The following is a 20102-nucleotide window of genomic DNA, read 5'->3' as shown; positions in this document are numbered from 1 at the left end:
GTAAAGGGAACTCCCCATTTACATGGGGGTTGTGTTCTGAGGCAGGATGCTCTTAAACTTGGCCTGTCCTGTTCCACCCCTGCCCCGCCCCCCTAAGTGCCAAAAATGGTGCATGTGGCCGTGGTCATGCACATGCCAATTGTGCACAAATGGGGATTTGCCTGTATTTCTCGGCATGGCTTTCTTGGTGGTGCTACTCTGTTCCGTGGCTGCTCTCTTAACTGAGAACATAACAATAAGCAATAATGGACTATTACCAACTTCCACAAAGCCTTCCAGTTTTTTTTAGTTAAACCTTTCCTTAAAGCCCATATAGTTTTTGGATGAACTGATGGTTTAGACGCTGATGATTGTGGATCTCAAGGTGGGTGCATCGCTTGAATAGGCTGTATTGATTTTAAGCTGATTTTCCATTTTGATGTTCTAATATATTGTAGAGGGCCATGCTTATAGACATGAAGGAAGCTGATGAACCCAATAAATCTATAAATATCAGCCTTCTCCAAAATATGAGTGTGGCATCACCCCAACAGGATCTCCCATGGAGGCTATAGTATGCAGGCGTCTCCTCTGCGTGTGTAGTTTGTCTGTTAGCATCACTCGGCACGCTCCATTTTTAGATGCACACATCCATTGTTTTATGTAAAGTTCCTGAGGGCCAACCCATGTGAGTCAGCAGCTTTAGGCGGTGGATGTTGTGGAGGGCCGGGATGGCCAGGGGCGGCTTCTGGGCTGTTCTTCCCAACACCCCCCCCCAAAAAATTCATATTCTTCTGAGCCAGCACCTCACCAGTGGCAATGTTTGTTTGGTGCTGGCCAAGGCTGGCAGCTGTTTCATTCACCGTCTTCTCCCAGTGTGTCACAGACAGCACTCTTGGGAATAGCCCCCAACGGACTTAGCAGGCGGAGAGATAGCCAGCTCAATCCACATGCTCTAGCAGGCATTTCAGATAAGCATGCATCACTTTGCTCAGGCGATGCATGCTGCTGCTCTTTTAACGAGGAGGGACAGTATGCTGAAAGTGGAGTAGTCCGTAAGTAGCCAAGTCTAGTGAGGCAACAGTAAAAATCAAGTTCTGAAACTCTGCTGCCCTAGATTTGTGAAGCCCTGCGTGTGCTTTTTAAGAGCTGAAGTTGCTTTCATTTACAAATTTAAAATATTAATTAAAAAACACACACGAAAACGTGGAGCAGGATCCCTGTATGGAAAGGCAAGTAGGGGGTCATAATCAGGCCAATCTAGTGGGGGAGGGGGGAGGGGATGTTGTGGGGTTGTTGCTGGCTAAGGTGCTGAATGTGTAGTTCAGGGGCGAGAAACATGTGGCCCTCAGGATGTTGCTGGACTCCAACTCCCATCAGCCCCAGCTGGTATAGTCAGGGATGATGTGAGTTGTAGTCCAATAACATCTGGAGGGCCCTGGTACAGGAGTACAACCAACTGGCCATTGGGGGCTGATAATGCATTTGATAATACATTTGATCCCATTGGTGCAAATCAGATCATGGTGTGTGTGTGTGTGTGTGTGTGTGTGTGTGTGTGAGAGAGAGAGAGAGAGAGAGAGAGAGAGAGAGAGAGAGAGAGAGAGAGAGAGAGAGAGAGAGAGGAAGCTGCCATATCGAGCCAGACCATTGGTCCCTCCAGCTCAGTGTTGTCTACACTAGTGTCTCCCAAACTTGGATCTCCAGCTGTTTTCAGACTACAATTCCCACCATCCCTGACCACTGGTCTTGCTAGCTAGGGGTGATGGGAGCTGTAGTCCAAAAAACAGATAGAGACCCAAGTTTGGGAAACGCTGGTCTACACTAACTGGAAGCAGCTCTCCTGGGTTTCAGACAGGTCTCTTTCCCAGCCCTGCCGGGAGATGCTGGGAGATTGAACCTGGGACCTTCTGCATTCAAAACAGATGCTCTACCAACGATCCTTCCCCAAATTGGTTTCAGGAAGCTCATCCAGGTAAAGGGAAACTGTTCAAACAGCCCTAGACAGGAGTCTTGGCAGGGATGATACGAATACCCACAACCTTCCGCTCCCAAAGCAAACCCAACATATCCGATATTGAAGATCCAAAGCAGGTTTGTGAGTATTGTTTTCAGATCCAGGAAACCAAAAAGCTCAGTGGTTTAATTATGCAAGCTGTTTCACAATTAAGCTGGCTGCACATGCGTTCTGCAGCCAGCAAGAGTGATTCAGATCGTCATTAATTTATACATTTGTCTGTGCTTCTGGTGGGGGAACATGTTCCTTCCCCAAGCAACTGGGCAACAATGATTCAGCTGTATGCTGCTGCCTGTGTTTTTTTGGAGTGGGGAACAAGATGTGCAACCGCAGAGAACAGTAGCAAAGTGATACTCACTATTATTTGGGTCAACTTTTTGAAAATCGCATTATCTGCTTGCGCAGGTGACTGTATCAAATGTGGAAGGCTGAAATATACATGAAAGCAAGATTGACACAGAGTCCTAGCCCAGCATGCCGCCTCCTACCTGGCCAGGCTATTTGTCCATCTAGCTCAGCATTGTTTTCTCTGGGCTGGTGGTCACTCTCCAGGGCAGGCATGGCCAAACTTGGCCCTCCAGCCATTTTGGGGCTACAATTCCCATCATCCCTGACCACTGGTCCTGTTAGCTAGGGATGATGGGAGTTGTAGTCCCAAAACAGCTGGAGGGCCAAGTTTGGCCATGCCTACTCTAGGGTCTAAGGCAGAACACTGTAGCTCAATGGTAGAGCTCATGCTTCGGTCACAGGTTCAATCCCTGGCATCTCCAGATAAAACTGGGAATGACTTCTGCCTGAAACACTACAGGGCAGAGGTGGCTTACTTGTGGTGCTCTGCATGTTGCTGGACTACAACTCCCATCATCCGGTTGGCTACACTGGCAGTGGTCGATTGTAGTGGAGAGGTTCAGATTAGCCACTTTTCCTGTAGAGTCACAGCTAGTTAGTGTAGGTAGTACCAAACCAGATGGACCAATGGTGTTATTCCGTATAAGGCACCTTCCTTTGTCACTAGGATGATGTGTGATTAGTGATGGCACAGGCACTACCCAATAGGTGCATATGGTAAATAGTGTCCCATGCTCCTATGTCTTTCACATAATCTCCTGTTTCTTTTAACTGCTAGGCGCTAGAGATTGAACCCAGAACCTATGCTAGGCAATGCATGTGCTCTACCATTGAACCTACGAGCTTGGATTTCTGTACGCAGGGGGTCACTTTTAAGGGTAGGTGAGAGGCAAGTATAAATCTAAGCAGGACCTTTTAGGACAGGGATGGGGAACTTGCAACCCTCCAAGTTGCTGAACTACTGGAAATGTCTTGTTTGGCCATATTTCTCAGCTCTTGGTTCTCTGGAAAAGAAGTGGAAACTGACAGTAGGGAAAGAGAAGAGGAAGTTCTTAGAAAACTATTGATCGAATTGCAAACACTTGCCAACAGTGGCAGATATTATCATCAGTTGTCTTTATTCATTAGTGTAGAAATATAGACCTTGCCATGTTGGATCGAAATTTTACATTACCGACAAATGTCTGCCAGACAGAGCGGTTGATGTATGCATTAATGCTGTAGCTTGGAGAAATATACATTGACTGGTGAAATGCCCATGAAATGCAGATGTGCATTTGGGCCAGAGCAGAGTAGATGGCAAGTCCTTATGGCTTCCCCCTTCTGTGTGGTTGTATTTACTGTTGAATGGGGAAACGCAAGAGAAACTCGTGAAAGCGCCAAAATCTATTGAAGCCAGCATACAGTGATTGATGGATTGAATTTATATACTGCCCTATACCCAGGGGTCTCGTGGCTCAGAAATACAATGCCTTTATCGAGAAGCAGTTTAAAACACATTAGAATTGTAGAGTTGAAGGGGACCCTGAGGTCCAACCCTCTGCGACGCAGGAATCTCAACTATGGCCATCCAACCTCTCCTTAAAAACCTTTATGGGAGTCTGTTCCACTGTCAAACAGTACTGTACTTGCAGTCAGAAAATTCTTCCTGATCTTTAGTTGGAATCTCCTATCTTGTAACCTGAATCCGTTGGTTCACGTCCTAGCCTTCAGAGGAGGAGAAAACCAGCTTGTTCCATGTGTGCTCAGCTTGGAGGCATGATGAAGAAAGAGGAGGCTGCCCAGGAAGGGGGGGGGGGAGTATGTAGTGTTACAGCTACCTGCCAAGGAAGTGAGATCGCAGAATTCTCTCTAGCAAATTTTACATGAAAGCTCTTTGAGGCTCAGCCTGTCTGGAAAAACATGAATTGCACGTGGAGTCCCTGTAACCCAGGCCTAGAAATAAATTCAGACATGACTCATGTTTTTGGTTTGGTTTTTGGCAGAATTTAGGCCACCACTTTATTGATTACAAATCGAAGTGAGTGGTTGCATAGGCTCTGGTTCCAAAGCTACCTAGAGTAGCGCTAACTCAGGACACACCTTGAGTCAGCATCCAGGTTCAGACCCAGAACCGTGGCGAGGGCACACCCCACTTGGGGGAATACCAACCAGTAGTCCAATAGGTTCCTTTAAGAGGAATATCCGGGGATAGGGTGGTAAGGGCTCATTCCTCCCCTATCAGCATGAACCAGAGCCTATCCGCCAACCTTACAAGTTGTGATGAATTGCTAAGTGGCAGGCGAAACCAATCAGCCAAGTGGGGAAAATTCCTGTCGTGCCCCTGTCCCAAAGACAGGTGACACACGATGTCGTAGCAACGTCAAGTGCAAGCCCTAAAATTAGGGAGTGGTGGGTGGGGGTTCCGATGCATGAAGCCGGAGAAGAAGATTCTCTATGGCTCGTGCAGGGGATATATAGGTGGTCCATCTGCCTCTTTGATTGACATGCCCTTAGTCCAATTACACCCTGCAGATGGACCACCAATAGGGTGTTGTGGCTGCTCCAATTGTGCCCGCCTCAACACCTAGTCCTGGTTGTTGGGCCCGCTGCAATGCATGCCCTCTCTTGCAGTGAGGACCTGATTTGTTGGTTTGACTGCAATAATTCCCCAGGGAAACTGGGCGATAATGATCCAATATGGTGGGATTCAGTGAGGGCTTTTTTTCAATGGGGGATCAAACTTACAGAAATCCATGCATTATGAAGATAGCGCCTTTAAAAACAACCCTTTATTTTTAAAAATAAAATGACTAATCACTTCCCTAATGCAGGTTTTGTTTTTTAAGGTAGATGGGACCTTTATCTAAGGTGAAAGAGTACAGGTTACCCAATTATAGGCTATTATTTCCTGCTCAGTTCTCAGGCAGCACGACCCACCCCCTTGCTAGAAAAGCATTTCAGGAGGAGATGGTAAGCAGACTGGCTCACAGAGGTCTGAGACTTGGTTGTTGTTATTACAAGTCACGTAAGATTTACAGGGATATTTGTTTGTGCACGTTTTGTTCCTTAGTGGGTGGTGTGAGCTGTTAAGAGAGGAGGTTCATTGGGGATGTGAGGTTATGTTCTTAGACGGGTTGGCAGGGCAGGGATTTAGGGAAAAGAAAGCACACCAGTCCAAACTAGGTGAGATGCCCTTCGTGCAATTAACAATTACAAGAATAGCTTTTTGTGAAAGTCAATAGGAGCCCGGCATGGATGGGAGAAGGCTTTCCCCCTTTGCTCCCCACCCCCTCGCACTGGGGTCTCCCAATCCAGACTGGACACCTGCTATTTTTGCATTGAAAGAAGAGCTTTTATTGACACGAATGGGACCTTTCCTCCCCAATGCAAATTGAAAGCAATCCTCATTGGGATTGCAGTGGCAGCATAGGGTCAAGGCCCCCTCCACATCCCTTGCCGAGGTGGTGCTGATCCAAATGGGGTCCCCGTGGGCCTGCTGTTTGCTGCAGAAAAGCTATTCATGTGATTGTGAATTGCATGAATGATGCCTGGCCCTTTTCCTGCCAGTGTGAGTAGTTTTAAGGTCTTTCCTAGACAACCTCTTTATTGTGCATTCACCATGATTTGTTACAGAAAGTTTGTGCAGGGGTTATATTGTGTGGGCTCTTTTGTTTTGTTTGCAGAAGGTATGTGACAGCCAATACTGAGTATTTATCCTGATTTGTTTATGCAGGTGTTAGTATAATAGAATTTTAGAGTTGAGGAGACCCCAAGAGGCATCTAACCTAACTCCCTGCAAGGCAGGAATCACAGCTAAATAATCCCCGGCAGATGGTCACCCAGCCTCTGTTTAAAAACTTCCAAGGAAGGAAAGTCTGGTCAGAACTCACCTGGAATACTGTATCCAGTTCTGGGCACCACAGTTCAAGAAGGGTACTGACAAGCTGGAACGTGTCCAGAGGAGGGCAACCAAAATGGTCAAAGGCCTGGAAACGATGCCTTCTGGGGAACAGCTTAGGGAGCTGGGTATGTTTAGCCTGGAGAAGAGAAGGTTAAGGGGTGATATGATAGCCATGTTCAAATATATAAAAGGATGTCATATAGAAGAGGGTGAAAGGTTGTTTTCTGCTGCTCCAGAGAAGCGGGCACGGAGCAATGGATTCAAGCTACAAGAAAGAAGATTCCACCTAAACATTAGGAAGAACTTCCTGACAGTGAGAGCTGTTCGACAGTGGAATTTGCTGCCAAGGAGTGTGGTGGAGTCTCCTTCTTTGGAGGTCTTTAGGCAGAGGCTTGACAGGCATATATAAAGAAAGCTTTGATGGTGTTTCCTGCTTGGCAGGGGGTTGGACTGGATGGCCCTTGTGGTCTCTTCCAACTCTATGATTCTAAGTCCATCGCTTTCCAAGGTCATCCAATCCACCACTGAACACCTCCTAAAGCTTCTCCTTTCTTGTAATTTGAATCCATTGGTTCAGATCCTACTTCCTGTCCATTGATGGTTACCCCCACACTTCCTAGTGAATTTTCCCATCACTTTACAACCACAGCAGATACATACCTATCATATTCACGGGACCTGATTTCCCTTTGGACATGGGACGAATAAGCAAACATTGGCAACCTCCACAATGAATTTACGTCAAAATTCCCATCATCTCTACTCACCATTTTATTTTTTTTAAAAAAATACTCTTTACTGGATTTTCTGACTTCTGGCTTCAACTGGAAGGGCTGGCGTTGACTTAAAGCACACCCACAGACCGCCCTACAACTTGGGACCAAGGCATCCTAAGGGCTTTTGGCTCCCATATGGTCTTGCTCACCCTGTAAGACTGTGGCTCTCAAAAAAAATTCTCTGGGTCACACTTTAAGAACAGTAACTTGCTCGTGCCACACCATCCCCCCCCCATTTATAAGAAATACATTGGGAATCAAAAGGAAACAATTCCTATCAGCACTTGATTTATGACATAGAACACACCTGCCTAATAATATGATCACGGGACGTCCAGAAAGTATAAAACAATGCAGCTAAATAGGAACACGAATCATTCCCAAAATAGAATTCCTTCAGTAGCACCTTAAAGACCAACTAAGTTTTTATTTTGGTATGAGCTTTCGTGTGCATGCACACTTCGTCAGATACACTGAAACAGAAGCCACCAGACCCTTGTGTATATACAGAGGGTGGTTTGGGTGGGTGGGAATGGGTGATGGGCTGATAGGAGTGGTAAACCTGTTGATGGCTGTTAACGACTGCTGATGACTGCAATTGGTCCTGCGGGGAAAAAGCAAGGGCTGAGGCGCTAAAGAAAGCTTGATCATGAATAATGAGATAAGAATCCAATGTCTTTGTTCATCCCAGGTGGTTCCATGGTTTTAAACTTGGTAATGAGTTCCAATTCAGAAACTTCTCTTTCCTATCTGTTTCTGAAATTTTTCTGTAATAAAACAGCTGTTTTGAGATCTTGTATAGAATGTCCTGGGAGATTGAAGTGTTCTCCTACTGGTTTCTCTCTCTTGTGGTTCCTGATGTCAGATTTATGTCCATTTATCCTTTGGCGTAGGGTTTGGCCTGTTTGTCCAATATAGAGAGCTGAAGGGCACTGTTGGCATTTGATGGCATACACAATGTTAGAAGATGAGCAAGCTCATACCAAAATAAAAACTTAGTTGGTCTTTAAGGTGCTACTGAAGGAATTTTTTTATTTTGCTTTGACTCAGACCAACACGGCTATCTACCTGTAACTCAAAATATAATTATAAATGAGCCTCTTGCATATACACTTTAAGTATGTATGTAAAGTCAGTGAGTTTGATTGTCAATGAATTTCCCGCACACTCACCATCCTTTCCTGCCGCACCCTTTGGGAACCACAGCGTGTTAGATCTTTTCTCTGGGTGCCTTGGCTTTCTGGCATGAGGTGGATGGGTGTCCTGAGATGGAGCCCTTTTTGGTTGCCCCCTCCCTCCTTCCCATTGCAGAATGCCCTCCCCAGGGCCATCTTTCTTTTGCCTGCTTTCAGTCTTGTAGCCGTCGGATAAAAGCAGGATTGTTCTCCAAAGCTTTTGCTTGACCCCCTGTTCTATAAACGTGTAGGGTGCACTTCTGTCAAAGACTGCTAGAGAGGCTCTCACAACAACAACAACAACAATAATAATAATAATACAATAATAATAAAAATACGGATACCAAACTAGATACTGATTTTAGCAATTTTGTGTCGCTTTGTTGTTGGGGCCTGTGCTTTCACTGCAGCCATTCTTGCTTTCTTCTTGTGCCAGCAAACAATTCCCCCCCCTCCCCTATTTTTCTTTCTCATTCTTTGACTGTTGGCTTTACCGCCATTTCAGTATTATTTTTCTTTTGCTATGAATTGGCTGTTTTAACCTTGTCATCAACCTCTTTGTAAACAGAGTTGAAAGGTTGGAATATAACTATTTTAAGTAGACAAGGCGGACCCAGATTCCATAGTAGCAGTGCCCTTTGAGGGAAGACACAGGGGCAATCATCCCACCGCCTGTATTTCGGATTGCATGCAATTATCCTTCGGATGCGCCTCTGTTCCTTTCAAGATAGTGGCCTCCATCACATCCACTCCTTCAATTTGGAGCTCGTAGCTTCCCCCCCAAAAAACCCTGGGAACTGCAGTTTACTCCTCGCAGAGTTACAGTTCTCAACATCCCTAGCAAATGATGGCTCCCAGGATCCTTTGGGGATGCCATGCCTAGCTCTGACCTTGTGAGAACATAAGAAGTGACCTGCTGGATCAGGCCAATGGCCCATCTAGTCCCCCATCCTGTTCTCACAGTGGCCAGTCAAATGCTCGTGGGAGGCCCGCAATCAGGATTCAGGCACAAGAGCATTTATCCCTCCTGTGCTTTCCAGCAACTGGCTGTCATTGGAGCATGACGGAGTTAAAGTTGAAGTTAACTCTTACTAGCAAAAACACCCTCTCCAGTGTCAGGCTTAATGAGCACAGCAGCTAATCCCCAGTGGTCTTCCTCCCTGGAAACCGGTTGCTGAGACTGAAAGTCTGCACCTCCTCACAGCCGTCTTCCAAGCTTCTTCCAAGCAATCATGGGACTGAAACTGCCTTGGTGGCACTGGTCGATGATCTCCGGTGGGCTAGGGACAAAGGTGAGAGATGTTTCCTAGTTCTGCTGGATCTCTCAGCGGCTTTTGATACCATCGACCACAACATCATTCTGGACCGTCTAGAGGGGCTGGGAGCTGGGGGCACTGTTATACAGTGGTTCCACTACTTCCTCCTGGGCCGTGTTCAGAAAGTGGTGGGGGGGATGAGTGTTCAGACCCCTGGGCTCTCACTTGTGGGGTGCCTCAGGGTTCTGTCCTCTCCCCCATGCTTATCAACATCTACATGCAGCTGCTGGGGGAGATCATCAGAGGGTTTGGGCTGGGTGTCCATCAGTATGCGGATGGCACCCAGCTCTACCTCTTTTTCAAATCAGAACCAGTGAAGGCAGTGAAGGTCCTGTGTGAGTGTCTGGAGGCGGTGGGAGGATGGGTGGCTGCTAACAGCTTGAGGTTGAATCCTGACAAGACAGAAGTACTATTTTGGGGAAACAGGAGGTGGGCAGGTGTGGAGGACTCCCTGGTCCTGAATGAGGTAACTGTGCCCCTGAAGGACCAGGTGCGCAGCCTGGGAATCATTTTGGACTCACAGCTGTCCATGGAGGCGCAGGTCAATTCTGTGTCCAGGGCAGCTGTTTACCAGCTCCATCTGGTACGCAGGCTGAGACCCTACCTCCCCGTGGACTGTCTCACCAGAGTGGTGCATGCTCTAGTTATCTCTCGCTTGTATTACTACAATGCGCTCTATGTGAGGCTACTTTTGAAGGTGACCCGGAAACTACAACTAATCCAGAATGTGGCAGCTAGACTGGTGACTGGGAGCGGCCGCCGAGACCACATAACACTGGTCTTAAAAGATCTACATTGGCTCCCAGTACGTTTCTGAGAACAATTCAAAGTGTTGGTGGTGACCTTTAAAGCCCTAAACGGCCTCGATCCAGTATACCTGAAGGAGCGTCTCCAAACCCATAGTTCTGCCCAGACACTGAGGTCCAGCTCCGAGGGCCTTCTGGCGGTTCCCTCGCTGCGAGAAGCCAAGTTACAGGGAACCAGGCAGAGGGCCTTCTCGGTGGTGGCACCCACCCTGTGGAATACCCTCCCACCAGATGTCAAAGAGAAAAACATCTACCAGACTTTTAGGAGACATCTGAAGGCAGCCCTGTTTAGGGAAGCTTTTAATGTTTAACAGACCATTGTATTTAAATATTTTGTTGGAAGCCGCCCAGAGTGGCTGGGGAAAACCAGCAAGATCGGTGGGGTAGAAATAAATTATTATTATTATTATTATTATTATTATCATTATCATTATCATTATCATTATTATTATTAAATCAGAGACTGCGCCGACATACAATCAACCTCTCCCTTGCCCTTTTCATGCCTCTTCTAGTTCTGGGAGGGGAGCTTGTTGCAACAGGAGGGGAGACACCCGTGACTTCACCAGCCTGCCTCCTCCTGTTCTCTTGCTTCAGCTTCTGCCTCTAATTCTAGACTCCTCTCTGCCACAGACTCTCCCAGCTCACTAAGCCCTGTTACCCTCCAGGTTCCGACACCTCATCTTCCCAGTCTTCTCCCTCTGGCCACTCATCATTGTCCCACCACCAGCAAGGGTTGCCTCCATCACATTCCCCCTTTTAATTGTCTCTTTGTTTTGTAGTTTTCTCCTCCTAGTGAAGACGAGGTCAACTGTGAAGTGAAATACAGGCTAGGTCTGACTAAAAAGGGTGGCATCTTGTTTTAAGTCCAGGCCTATGTGCGACTCATCGTATTCCTACACTGTGTTGAATTTGGCAGCAAGGCAAAGTGCTTCTTCTTTTTATTTTAAGGGGATGGGTATGGAAGTTGTTTTCCTGTGATGTTCCTGCGATCAATAACAATGTAATGAGTCCGTCGTAAAACAAAGTTGGAACGGGGAGAATTGGCAATGTGAAAGGATGCTCCATTCACATAAATTGAGTCAATAAATACTCCCTTTGTCATGCTGGGATCAGTTGAAGCTTTGTTTGCTGACAAACGTGCGGGTGTTGAAAAGAATAACGGCCTTGAATTATCTAGGAACTGCTCGCTAAACACCAGGGACCACAGTCCTGCCACCACAAGGCCTTCCAGGCACAACTCTCATAGAAGAATGCAGAGACTCCAATGTGTGTCCATATGACTAGTTTTTACAAGGAAATGTCACCATGAGATGCGTGAAGGCCAGGGGTGGCTGGCTGCCAATGGGAACCGGTAGAGTGTATGGCAGGAGGCCAACACTAGGTGGAGCCAGAGCCAATGACAAGAGCAACCACACTTCTCGTTGTTGTTGTTTAGTCATTTAGTCATGTCTGACTCTTCGTGACCCCATGGACCAGAGCACGCCAGGCACTCCTGTCCTCCACTGCCTCCCGCAGCTTGGCCAAACTCATGTTATTTTGTCCATGGAGTTTTCTTGGCAGGGATACTGGAGTGGCTTGCCGGTTCCTGCTCCAGGTGGATCACATTTAGTCAAAACTCTCCACTATGACCTGTCCATCTTGGGTGGCCCTGCATGGCATAGCTCAGGCATCCCCAAACTGCGGCCCTCCAAATGTTTTGGCCTACAACTCCCATGATCCCTAGCTAACGGGACCAGTGGTCAGGGATGATGGGAATTGTAGTCCAAAACATCTGGAGGGCCGAAGTTTGGGGATGCCTGGCATAGCTCATAGCTTCTCTGAGTTATTCATGCCCCTTCGCCACGACAAGGCAGTGATCCAGGAAGGAGGCAGCTCATTCTAGGCACAGCCAATTCTAGTTTTGACCCTGTCCTTCTCCCTGCTGAGTTCTACATTGGGACAACACTGACATTAAGGAGAAGGAAGCTGACATTTAGTGCCACCCCAGGCTGGTGGTAAGTATGAAGCTAGGCAGGTGGGGTGGTTGAAGGCAGACCGAGATTGGTGGGGCATTGCACCAGTTTTACCCCATGGAGGTATTCCTGCATTGTTGGGGGGGGGGGTTGGACTGGATTACTGGATTTCCCTTGCAGGGTCTCTTCCAACTCTCCAGTTGTGTGATTCTATGACGGACCTTCGCTGGTGAATAAGGTTCTTTCAGGCCTGGCAAGTGTTAGTATCGAGGACAAAGCAGAAAGGGGGAAATGTATGCTAATTTGGGGGTATTTTTTTGTACACATGACCACCCCAATCCCCAAGTGTTATTCACATGTGTGTGTGTGTTGTTTTGTGTTGTTTTTTGGGGGAGTACATTCCTCTCCATTTAAAGGGGGAACTATATTGTGTGAACAGGTAATTCTAGGAACCATTTGGTAATAGGAATTGTAAAATTCCCAAGTAGGTATGGAGTCTTGCAGGTCTGCCATTCCTCCACCATTGCATGCTTAACAATTCAAACCTGAGTTTTATCTGAGTGTTCACTGATACAGGGAATAGCTGCTGTATGAAATATTTTCCTTAACCAACCAACACCCCTGACAATGCCATTTTCTTACCTGTAGTAGCCTTCCTCACTAAGCTCATGTTGCCCCCATCTATATGGTTACCTGCTCCTTGCCAGTAGACAGGATTTCAGTCTTTGCCAACCTGGTGCCCTCCAGATGTTTAGGAATACAACTCCAGGGCCGGCTCTACATAGACCCCCGGTGGCGCAGTGCACCATGGCGGGGGGCTGGTAAGCCTGGCACGTGTGGAAACCAATTGCGCCCTGCGAGGGCGGGGCGGGCGGCGGAGCGATCTCCGCCCCTCAGCACCAGGGCGCACGACCTGCTCAAGACGGCCCTGTACAACTCCCTTAGGCTGCAGCCAGAAGGTTGAATCCCTTGAATGCCTTAAATTCTTATTCTGTGAGCTGTTCAACTTTCATAGAATCATAGAGTTGGAAGAGACCACAAGGGCCACCCAGTCCAACCCCCTGCCAAGCAGGAAACACCATCAAAGCATTCTTGACATATGGCTGTCAAGCCTCTGCATAAAGACCTCCAAAGAAGGAGACTCCACCACACTCCTTGGTAGCAAATTCCACTGCTGAACAGCTCTCACTGTCAGGAAGTTCTTCCTAATGTTTAGGTGGAATCTTCTTTCTTGTAGTTTGAATCCATTGCTCCGTGTCCGCTTCTCTGGAGCAGCAGAAAACAACCTTTCTCCCTCCTCTATATGACATCCTTTTATATATTTGAACATGGCTATCGTATCACCCCTTAACCTTCTCTTCTCCAGGCTAAACATACCCAGCTCCGTAAGCCGTTCCTCATAAGGCATCGTTTCCAGGCCTTTGACCATTTTGGTTGCCCTCTTCTGGACACGTTCCAGCTTGTCAGTCTCCTTCTTGAACTTTGTTGCGGGATATGCAAGTGCCATTTATCCCGTCCCATACATTTGCTGGCACCGACCTGATCACACTTCCTCATTGGCACAGCATTTCTTTAATGGCCACAGGTGTTGGCCATTGCCCAGCAAATTTTGGAGGGGGAGGGGAAGCAACATTATCACAACAGAAGTAGCCCATGTATGGCAGTTTTTCTGGCTTTACAAGCGAAGGCGAGCTGTTTGTATTATTTCATTTCGGCTGGTGAGTGGACAGACAAGTTAGATAGCCTGCAACAGGTGCCCACATCCCCAGCCAGGTGCCCCAGGCAGTCACCTGGCTTACCTCTTCCTAAATCTGGCCCTGCTTAGCATCACCATGCACAGACCCTGAGCCTGTCCTGTGCCTTTAAGGGCCACCTGGAAGTGACTATCTCCCATCCTTTATGCTGCAGCCAGAGGAAGAGATACACCCGATGGAATTGTTGTTTTTGATGGGTGTCTGCAGGATTTCTCCAGGGAGGATCAAAGTGGAAAAACGCAAACAGGGGAATAGGCTAATCTCTCACAATACATGAGAATAGCAGAGTCTGTATGATTTGTCTACCTCATGTTAGTTGTATGCACTTCGCGCAGCATATATAGAGCTCGCTCCCCCAAGAGGCAACTTGGATGGCTTTAAGAGAGGTTCTCCCAGTGAAATATACTCGGAGTCGAGAGTGAATTTCATGCTCTTTATTCAGCTCATAGTCATCAAGGAGAAGAAGAGAAGAATAGCTCTGTTCCCCAAACCATCTGCTTATATACATTATTTACACAATGGGCCATGCGTGATTGGCTACTTCAGGGCTACACCTGTGGGCCAATCAGGTTGTGGATTGACTTCTGCCTGCAGCCTGATTGGCTGCTCCTACAGGCCAAACAGGTTGCAGATTCACTTCTGCCAGCCGCCTGATTGGCTGCTCCTGCAGGCCAATCAGGTTGCGGATTCACTTCCACCTGGAGTTGGATTGGGTGGCTCCTGCGGACCAATCATACTGCTGATTCTGGATCCTATTGTTCTAGGATTCAGCTCAGTACATAACACCCAGCTTCTATCCTGGCACTGACCAGTCCACCCCCCTGGCTGAACGCACAGCCTTCCTGACTAAGTGTTGTCCCAACAACTTAAGAGCCTAAGAGCCTGTTACCAAGCCACCTTTGCAAATGACTGTTGTTAAATTGTTTGCCATTTCTTGTTTATCTGCCTAACATTGCCCTTTTTCTTCTCTTTTCTTTTCAGGTTTTTTTTTTTTACTTTTAGGAGTAAAAGCCAGTACAAAGAAGTATCAGGATGAAAAGATGGCCGACTTCTTGTTGCCACTGGGTTCTAACAGCTTCCACCGGTTCACGCCCGAATCCCTGGCTGCGATCGAGAAGCGGATCGCGGAGAAGATTGCAAGGAGCGTCAAGCAGGAATACAGGGAACAGTTGGGCGAGGAGGAGATTCTGCGGCCTCAGTTTGACTTACAGGCCTGCAAGAAGTTGCCCGACATCTACGGGTCTCCTCCATCGGAGCTCATTGGGGAACCTTTGGAGGACATTGACCCTTTCTACAGCGATCACAAGGTCATTCCCACCTGCTCTGCGCTTGTTGTTAAAGATGGCAGAGGGGGGGGGAGCAAGAGCGGGAGGTAGCGGGGGAGGCGTGGATCCCCCCCTCTTCTTCCTCCCTGCCCCACCTCTTTCCCCAGTGGAAATATTTCCTCCTTCGTTTAAGGATGCAAGAATTAGGATTTCGAAACTCCCAGAGCTTAATGTTTGGAAAATGGATGACTGGGGTTGAGGGTGGAGATGTGGGCGTCCGCAGGATATATATATATATATATTTGGAGGGGGGGGAGGTCAAAAGTAAAACACGGAGCAGTCTAATGTCTTACCAGCAATAAATGCGAAGGATACTGCCTGTATATTTTGTCTCATCTATCCGGTTCCACAAATGCTTCAAATTCACTATCTTCTTTTTCAGTGAAATCTGGAAATCTGGCGACTTTATGTCATTGGGAAGGGAGGGGGGAGTGGCATTAATACTAAAAACTGTGCCAGGATCCTGCCTCCTCTGAACGAGGGGCACGTGAATTTAGCATTTCACTTAATCAGTCATATTAATCAGTCATATTACATATTAATCAGTCATATTACAGGAGAAGGGCAATGCATTTGGCTAACGTGCTATTAAAAACTGGGTGAGAGTAGAGATTCCAGAGGTCCAGAGTTTTTTTCTAGGCATGCAGATGTAGCGATGATAGAAGAAGGCTTAACCTGCTGGATTTCTACTTGCAACTCTGCTTTTAAATTCGGAGGAGACCTGCAGGGGGTATAGTGGGGAGTGTTGGCAATGCCAGTGAAGCACGTGTTCCAAAATATAGCCAGTCCAGAATGGTGCATTTAGGGGGTTTGCGGAATTCTCCGTCCAGATCCTAATGCATGGAAGGTAGGTGACAGCAAATCACTCTTCTTCCCCCTGATCCTGGAGTGGAAATAGACCGTTGCAGTTGAGAATGAGTGTCCCAAACAAGCAGTTGGTTTAAAAATACGGTTTTTTCACTGCTTGGGACGTAGAGAGGACTATGCAAAAAATAGGTGTTACACAGTGGAAACAATTTCATAGAACATGGTGAGCCTGCCCTTTCTGAAAAGAGATCCACGTAGAGCAGCCATCCCCAAACTGCAGCCCTCCAGATGTTTTGGCCTACAACTCCCATGATCCCTAGCTAAGAGGACTAGTGGTCAGGGATGATGGGAATTGTAGTCCAAAACATCTGGAGGGCCAAAGTTTGCGGACGCCTGATGTAGAGTCTGCTATTTTACATGCAGCGCATGACATTTTGCACTCTGTAGCAATGGGTAGACTTGACCTTGCTCTACATATGTGTTGTCAAAGTGTCAATGAGGCACACAGATATTTTTGCACATGCATGCTCCCCCTGGCTATTACGCATTGTCCTTGAAGAAGAGCAGCCTGGACTATTGGGTTTAATTCTTTTGCCTGGACCACAATGCTTTTATTTCTTCGTTTTCAAAGAGGAATGGTGGTGCAATCGTTTGGCATGTACTTTATGAGTAGGGAGTGCAATAGCGTTTGGTTTCTGGAGGGCCCTGTCACGTGAGCGTTTAATGCAGACCTTAAATGTTCTTTCACTCTCTCTTTTGTTTTCCAGACATTTATAGTACTGAACAAAGGGAAGACAATCTTTCGATTTAGTGCCACTCCTGCCTTGTATATACTTACTCCTTTTCATCGAATCAGAAGAGCAGCAATTAAAATTTTGGTACATTCATATCCTTTTGATTGGGTTGTCTCCACCAGACCTCTGAATGACATGTGATTGCATTCTGAGCATGTGGCTCCTGTTCATCGATATATACGTGAGGGCTGGTACCAACTGAAATTAGAATTTAGAGATCTGTAGTTGTGGGGAGCAGGGTAGTAATGTACATCACAGGAAAATGAAGCAAAATCTGCAAATCTTAAACCAGCCTTCCCCCAAATGGATGTCATTATGCCTGACCATTAGTCATGCTGGCTGGGACTGATAGGAACTGTAACACAAAATATCCTGAAGGCACCAGCTGGGGAACACTGTGTATGTGCTCTTGCACCAATATATTTATATATAAATCCTGCATCAAAACAAGCTGAATTATACATGATACAAATGGAACACCTTTGCATACTTTCTCGGACTTTGCATAATTTGTTCTGGTTTTCCTTGGTTTTGGGGGAAAAAAGGGAAATCATAGCACTGTGAATGTTGTTCAACCACACCTCTGATGCTTGGGATACCTGAAGTCACAACTTTAACTCACAAGGGCTAGAAACCCGTTTGTTTTGTTTATAAAAATATTTAAGATTATTATTATTATTATTGGAAAGCTGAATTTTGCGGCCATTTAGAATAATAGAATCATAAAGTTGGAAGAGACCACAAGGGCCATCCAGTCCAACCCCCTGCCAAGCAGGAAACACCATCAAAGCATTCGACATATGCCTGTCAAGCCTCCGCTTAAAGACCTCCAAAGAAGGAGACTCCACTACACTCCTTGGCAGCAAGTTCCACTGTCGAACAGCTCTTACTGTCAGGAAGTTCTTCCTAATGTTTAGGTGGAATCTTCTTTCTTGTAGTTTGAATCCATTGCTCCGTGTCCGCTTCTCTGGAGCAGCAGAAAACAACCTTTCTCCCTCCTCTATATGACATCCTTTTATATCTTTGAACATGGCTATCATATCTCCCCTTAACCTTCTCTTCTCCAGGCTAAACATACCCAGCTCCGCCTAAGCTGTTCCTCATAAGGCATCGTTTCCAGGCCTTTGACCATTTTGGTTGCCCTCCTCTGGACACGTTCCAGCTTGTCAGTATCCTCCTTGAACTGTGGTGCCCAGAACTGGGCACATTTCTCCTTGTTCAATTACCAGCATGGAGTGCTGGAACTCGTGGCAGCCAGAGGCTGCATCCTTTGTCCTGGAGGCTCGGTGGCCTAGTCCCAAGATATCACACTCATTGTTTACCGCTGAAGATGGCATACAGCGGCAAAGAGAAAACTCTCTGTGCATGTTCAGGGGGCACCTCCTGCTGTTATTTCAGTGAGCTGGAACAGGTTCTGGGGGCTCCTTCCCCTTGCCCCGTTTGGATTATCTGTTTGCCCTGCAGTCATCCTTCCCACCCCCACCCCCACCCACCCTGCTCCCCTTTTCTTGCTGCCTTGGTTCCCCTTGACCTGCTAGTGATCCTGTCTGTCAGCCTCCTCCCCGTCTCTCTGCATGAAGTTCACTTAAAGATCCGATGCAAGGCTTTCAGGCCTCCAAGCAGGTGGCTTCTCTGATGAGGCCAAAGCTTTTCAGAGTCACTTTATTTTACCTTCAGCTGCGCTCCTTCCAATTAGAGGAATGTCAAACCTTGCTAGGTTTAGAGGGCCATCTGCAAGGAGCGTCCCGTGGTGAAGATGGCAAAACAGAGGATGCTTTCTCAAAGGGGGGGGGGGAAGGATCTGTTATGGGAACCTCCCAGCCCAGCAAGACATTAGACTCCTATCCAACACTCTTTTTATTTATCCCGCCCCTCCCCCCGGTATAATATTAAGGCATCCAGGCTTCTTGCTGTAGCCCATCGGAGAAGAAAGCTATCAATGCTTGCTGCTCTGCTCAGTGCCCTTGCTGTGGGTGGCCAAGACTCATATTGCAGATGCCAGTTTAGCAGGGGGACAGGGATCAGCCATGCTGAGGAGTGGGCAGCAGGAGAAGTGGGGCTTGGACTCTGACCTGGAAAAGGGAATCGGCGATCTGGGGGAGCCTGTAACAGCCAGAGGACGCGAGTCTGAGGCAGGAGGAGGTGCAGAATCGAGAGCTTCCATACCTCCTCCTCCCTCCTGCTCCACCTCTCCTGTCCCCCTGTCTCCCAGGACCAGAAGAGTATTGGAGAGGGAGGAACAGAAGCCGGGTTACACGCAGATGCAGTTTTCGCCTGTTTGCACACAGCTTGGGTGGGGTCAAGGGCGGAGCCTCTCTTCTGCAGCAACTGCCTTATCGGGTACACACCTAGGAGGAGCTGAGAGAGGCAGGACAGAAGGACATGCCTTTTTTCCCAAGTGCACTTTTGACAACAAAGAATTAATTCCTCATTCTGGACGTTCCTTTGCCTGACAGCGCCGTGACAGCAGGTGAAGCAAGAAGTCCAAAAGGGTTGCGCCTGGCTTTGAGTTGCCTGACTCTGCCAAGAGATGCCGGGAGGTTGAACCTGGGACCTTCTGCATGTATGGCAAATTCTCCACCATGGTCCTTCACCTAGAATCAAAGAAGCAAGCCTTGGTCGTGTTTCGCCGGTGCCAATGTCAAACACAATGACAAAAGGCCTCTTGAATTATCTTATTCAAGAAAGAGGCTTTTCTGACCTTGCTGTGGCCACTGGGCATTCAGCTGGGCTGCACCTGTTTCTTTTCTGTGAGCAGGATGGTCCCTCCCCCCCCCCACTTGTCCCTCCAATGAAAATTAAACCCTGCAGAACCAGAGACACTTAAGAGGGCCTGTGGTACTTTTCCGTGCCAGGAGAGCTGTGAAAGTTTGACATTGCCTTGGAAGGTAGTGGCCTCTCCTTCATTGCAGGTTGGGTGGCCATCTGTCTGGGGTTCTTTAGTTCCGATTCCTGCCAATTGCAGCGGGTCAGACTGGATGACCCTTGGGTCCCTTTCAACCTGATGCTTCTATGATTCTATGACATTGGGCGCAGGAAGTCAAACCTGGGGGAATGACTTGTGGTGTTCCTCTTGGAGAGCCAAAAGCTGCCATTTTTATTTGGCGTTTTTGACACTGCTCTGCACTGCTGGGGCCGAGGGTCAGATTTCTCGCCCCCAACCATAT

General features: G+C 47.5%; 1 protein-coding gene across 1 annotated transcript in view; it reads left to right on the top strand.

The window, feature by feature from the left end:
• Nucleotides 1-20102, top strand: part of LOC118091630 (sodium channel protein type 5 subunit alpha-like) — a 298412-nt gene that overhangs the window by 67860 nt on the left and 210450 nt on the right. The window contains exons 2-3 of the mRNA XM_060280924.1: nt 14991-15316; nt 16909-17029. Coding sequence (XP_060136907.1) covers nt 15050-15316; nt 16909-17029 — 388 coding nt within the window. The 5' untranslated portion in view covers nt 14991-15049. The remainder of the gene's footprint in view (nt 1-14990; nt 15317-16908; nt 17030-20102) is intronic.

The sequence above is a fragment of the Zootoca vivipara genome, chromosome 12 (genome assembly GCF_963506605.1).
Source record: "Zootoca vivipara chromosome 12, rZooViv1.1, whole genome shotgun sequence".
NCBI classification, from domain to species: domain Eukaryota; kingdom Metazoa; phylum Chordata; class Lepidosauria; order Squamata; family Lacertidae; genus Zootoca; species Zootoca vivipara.
This window is presented reverse-complemented; position numbering and strand designations above follow the sequence as displayed.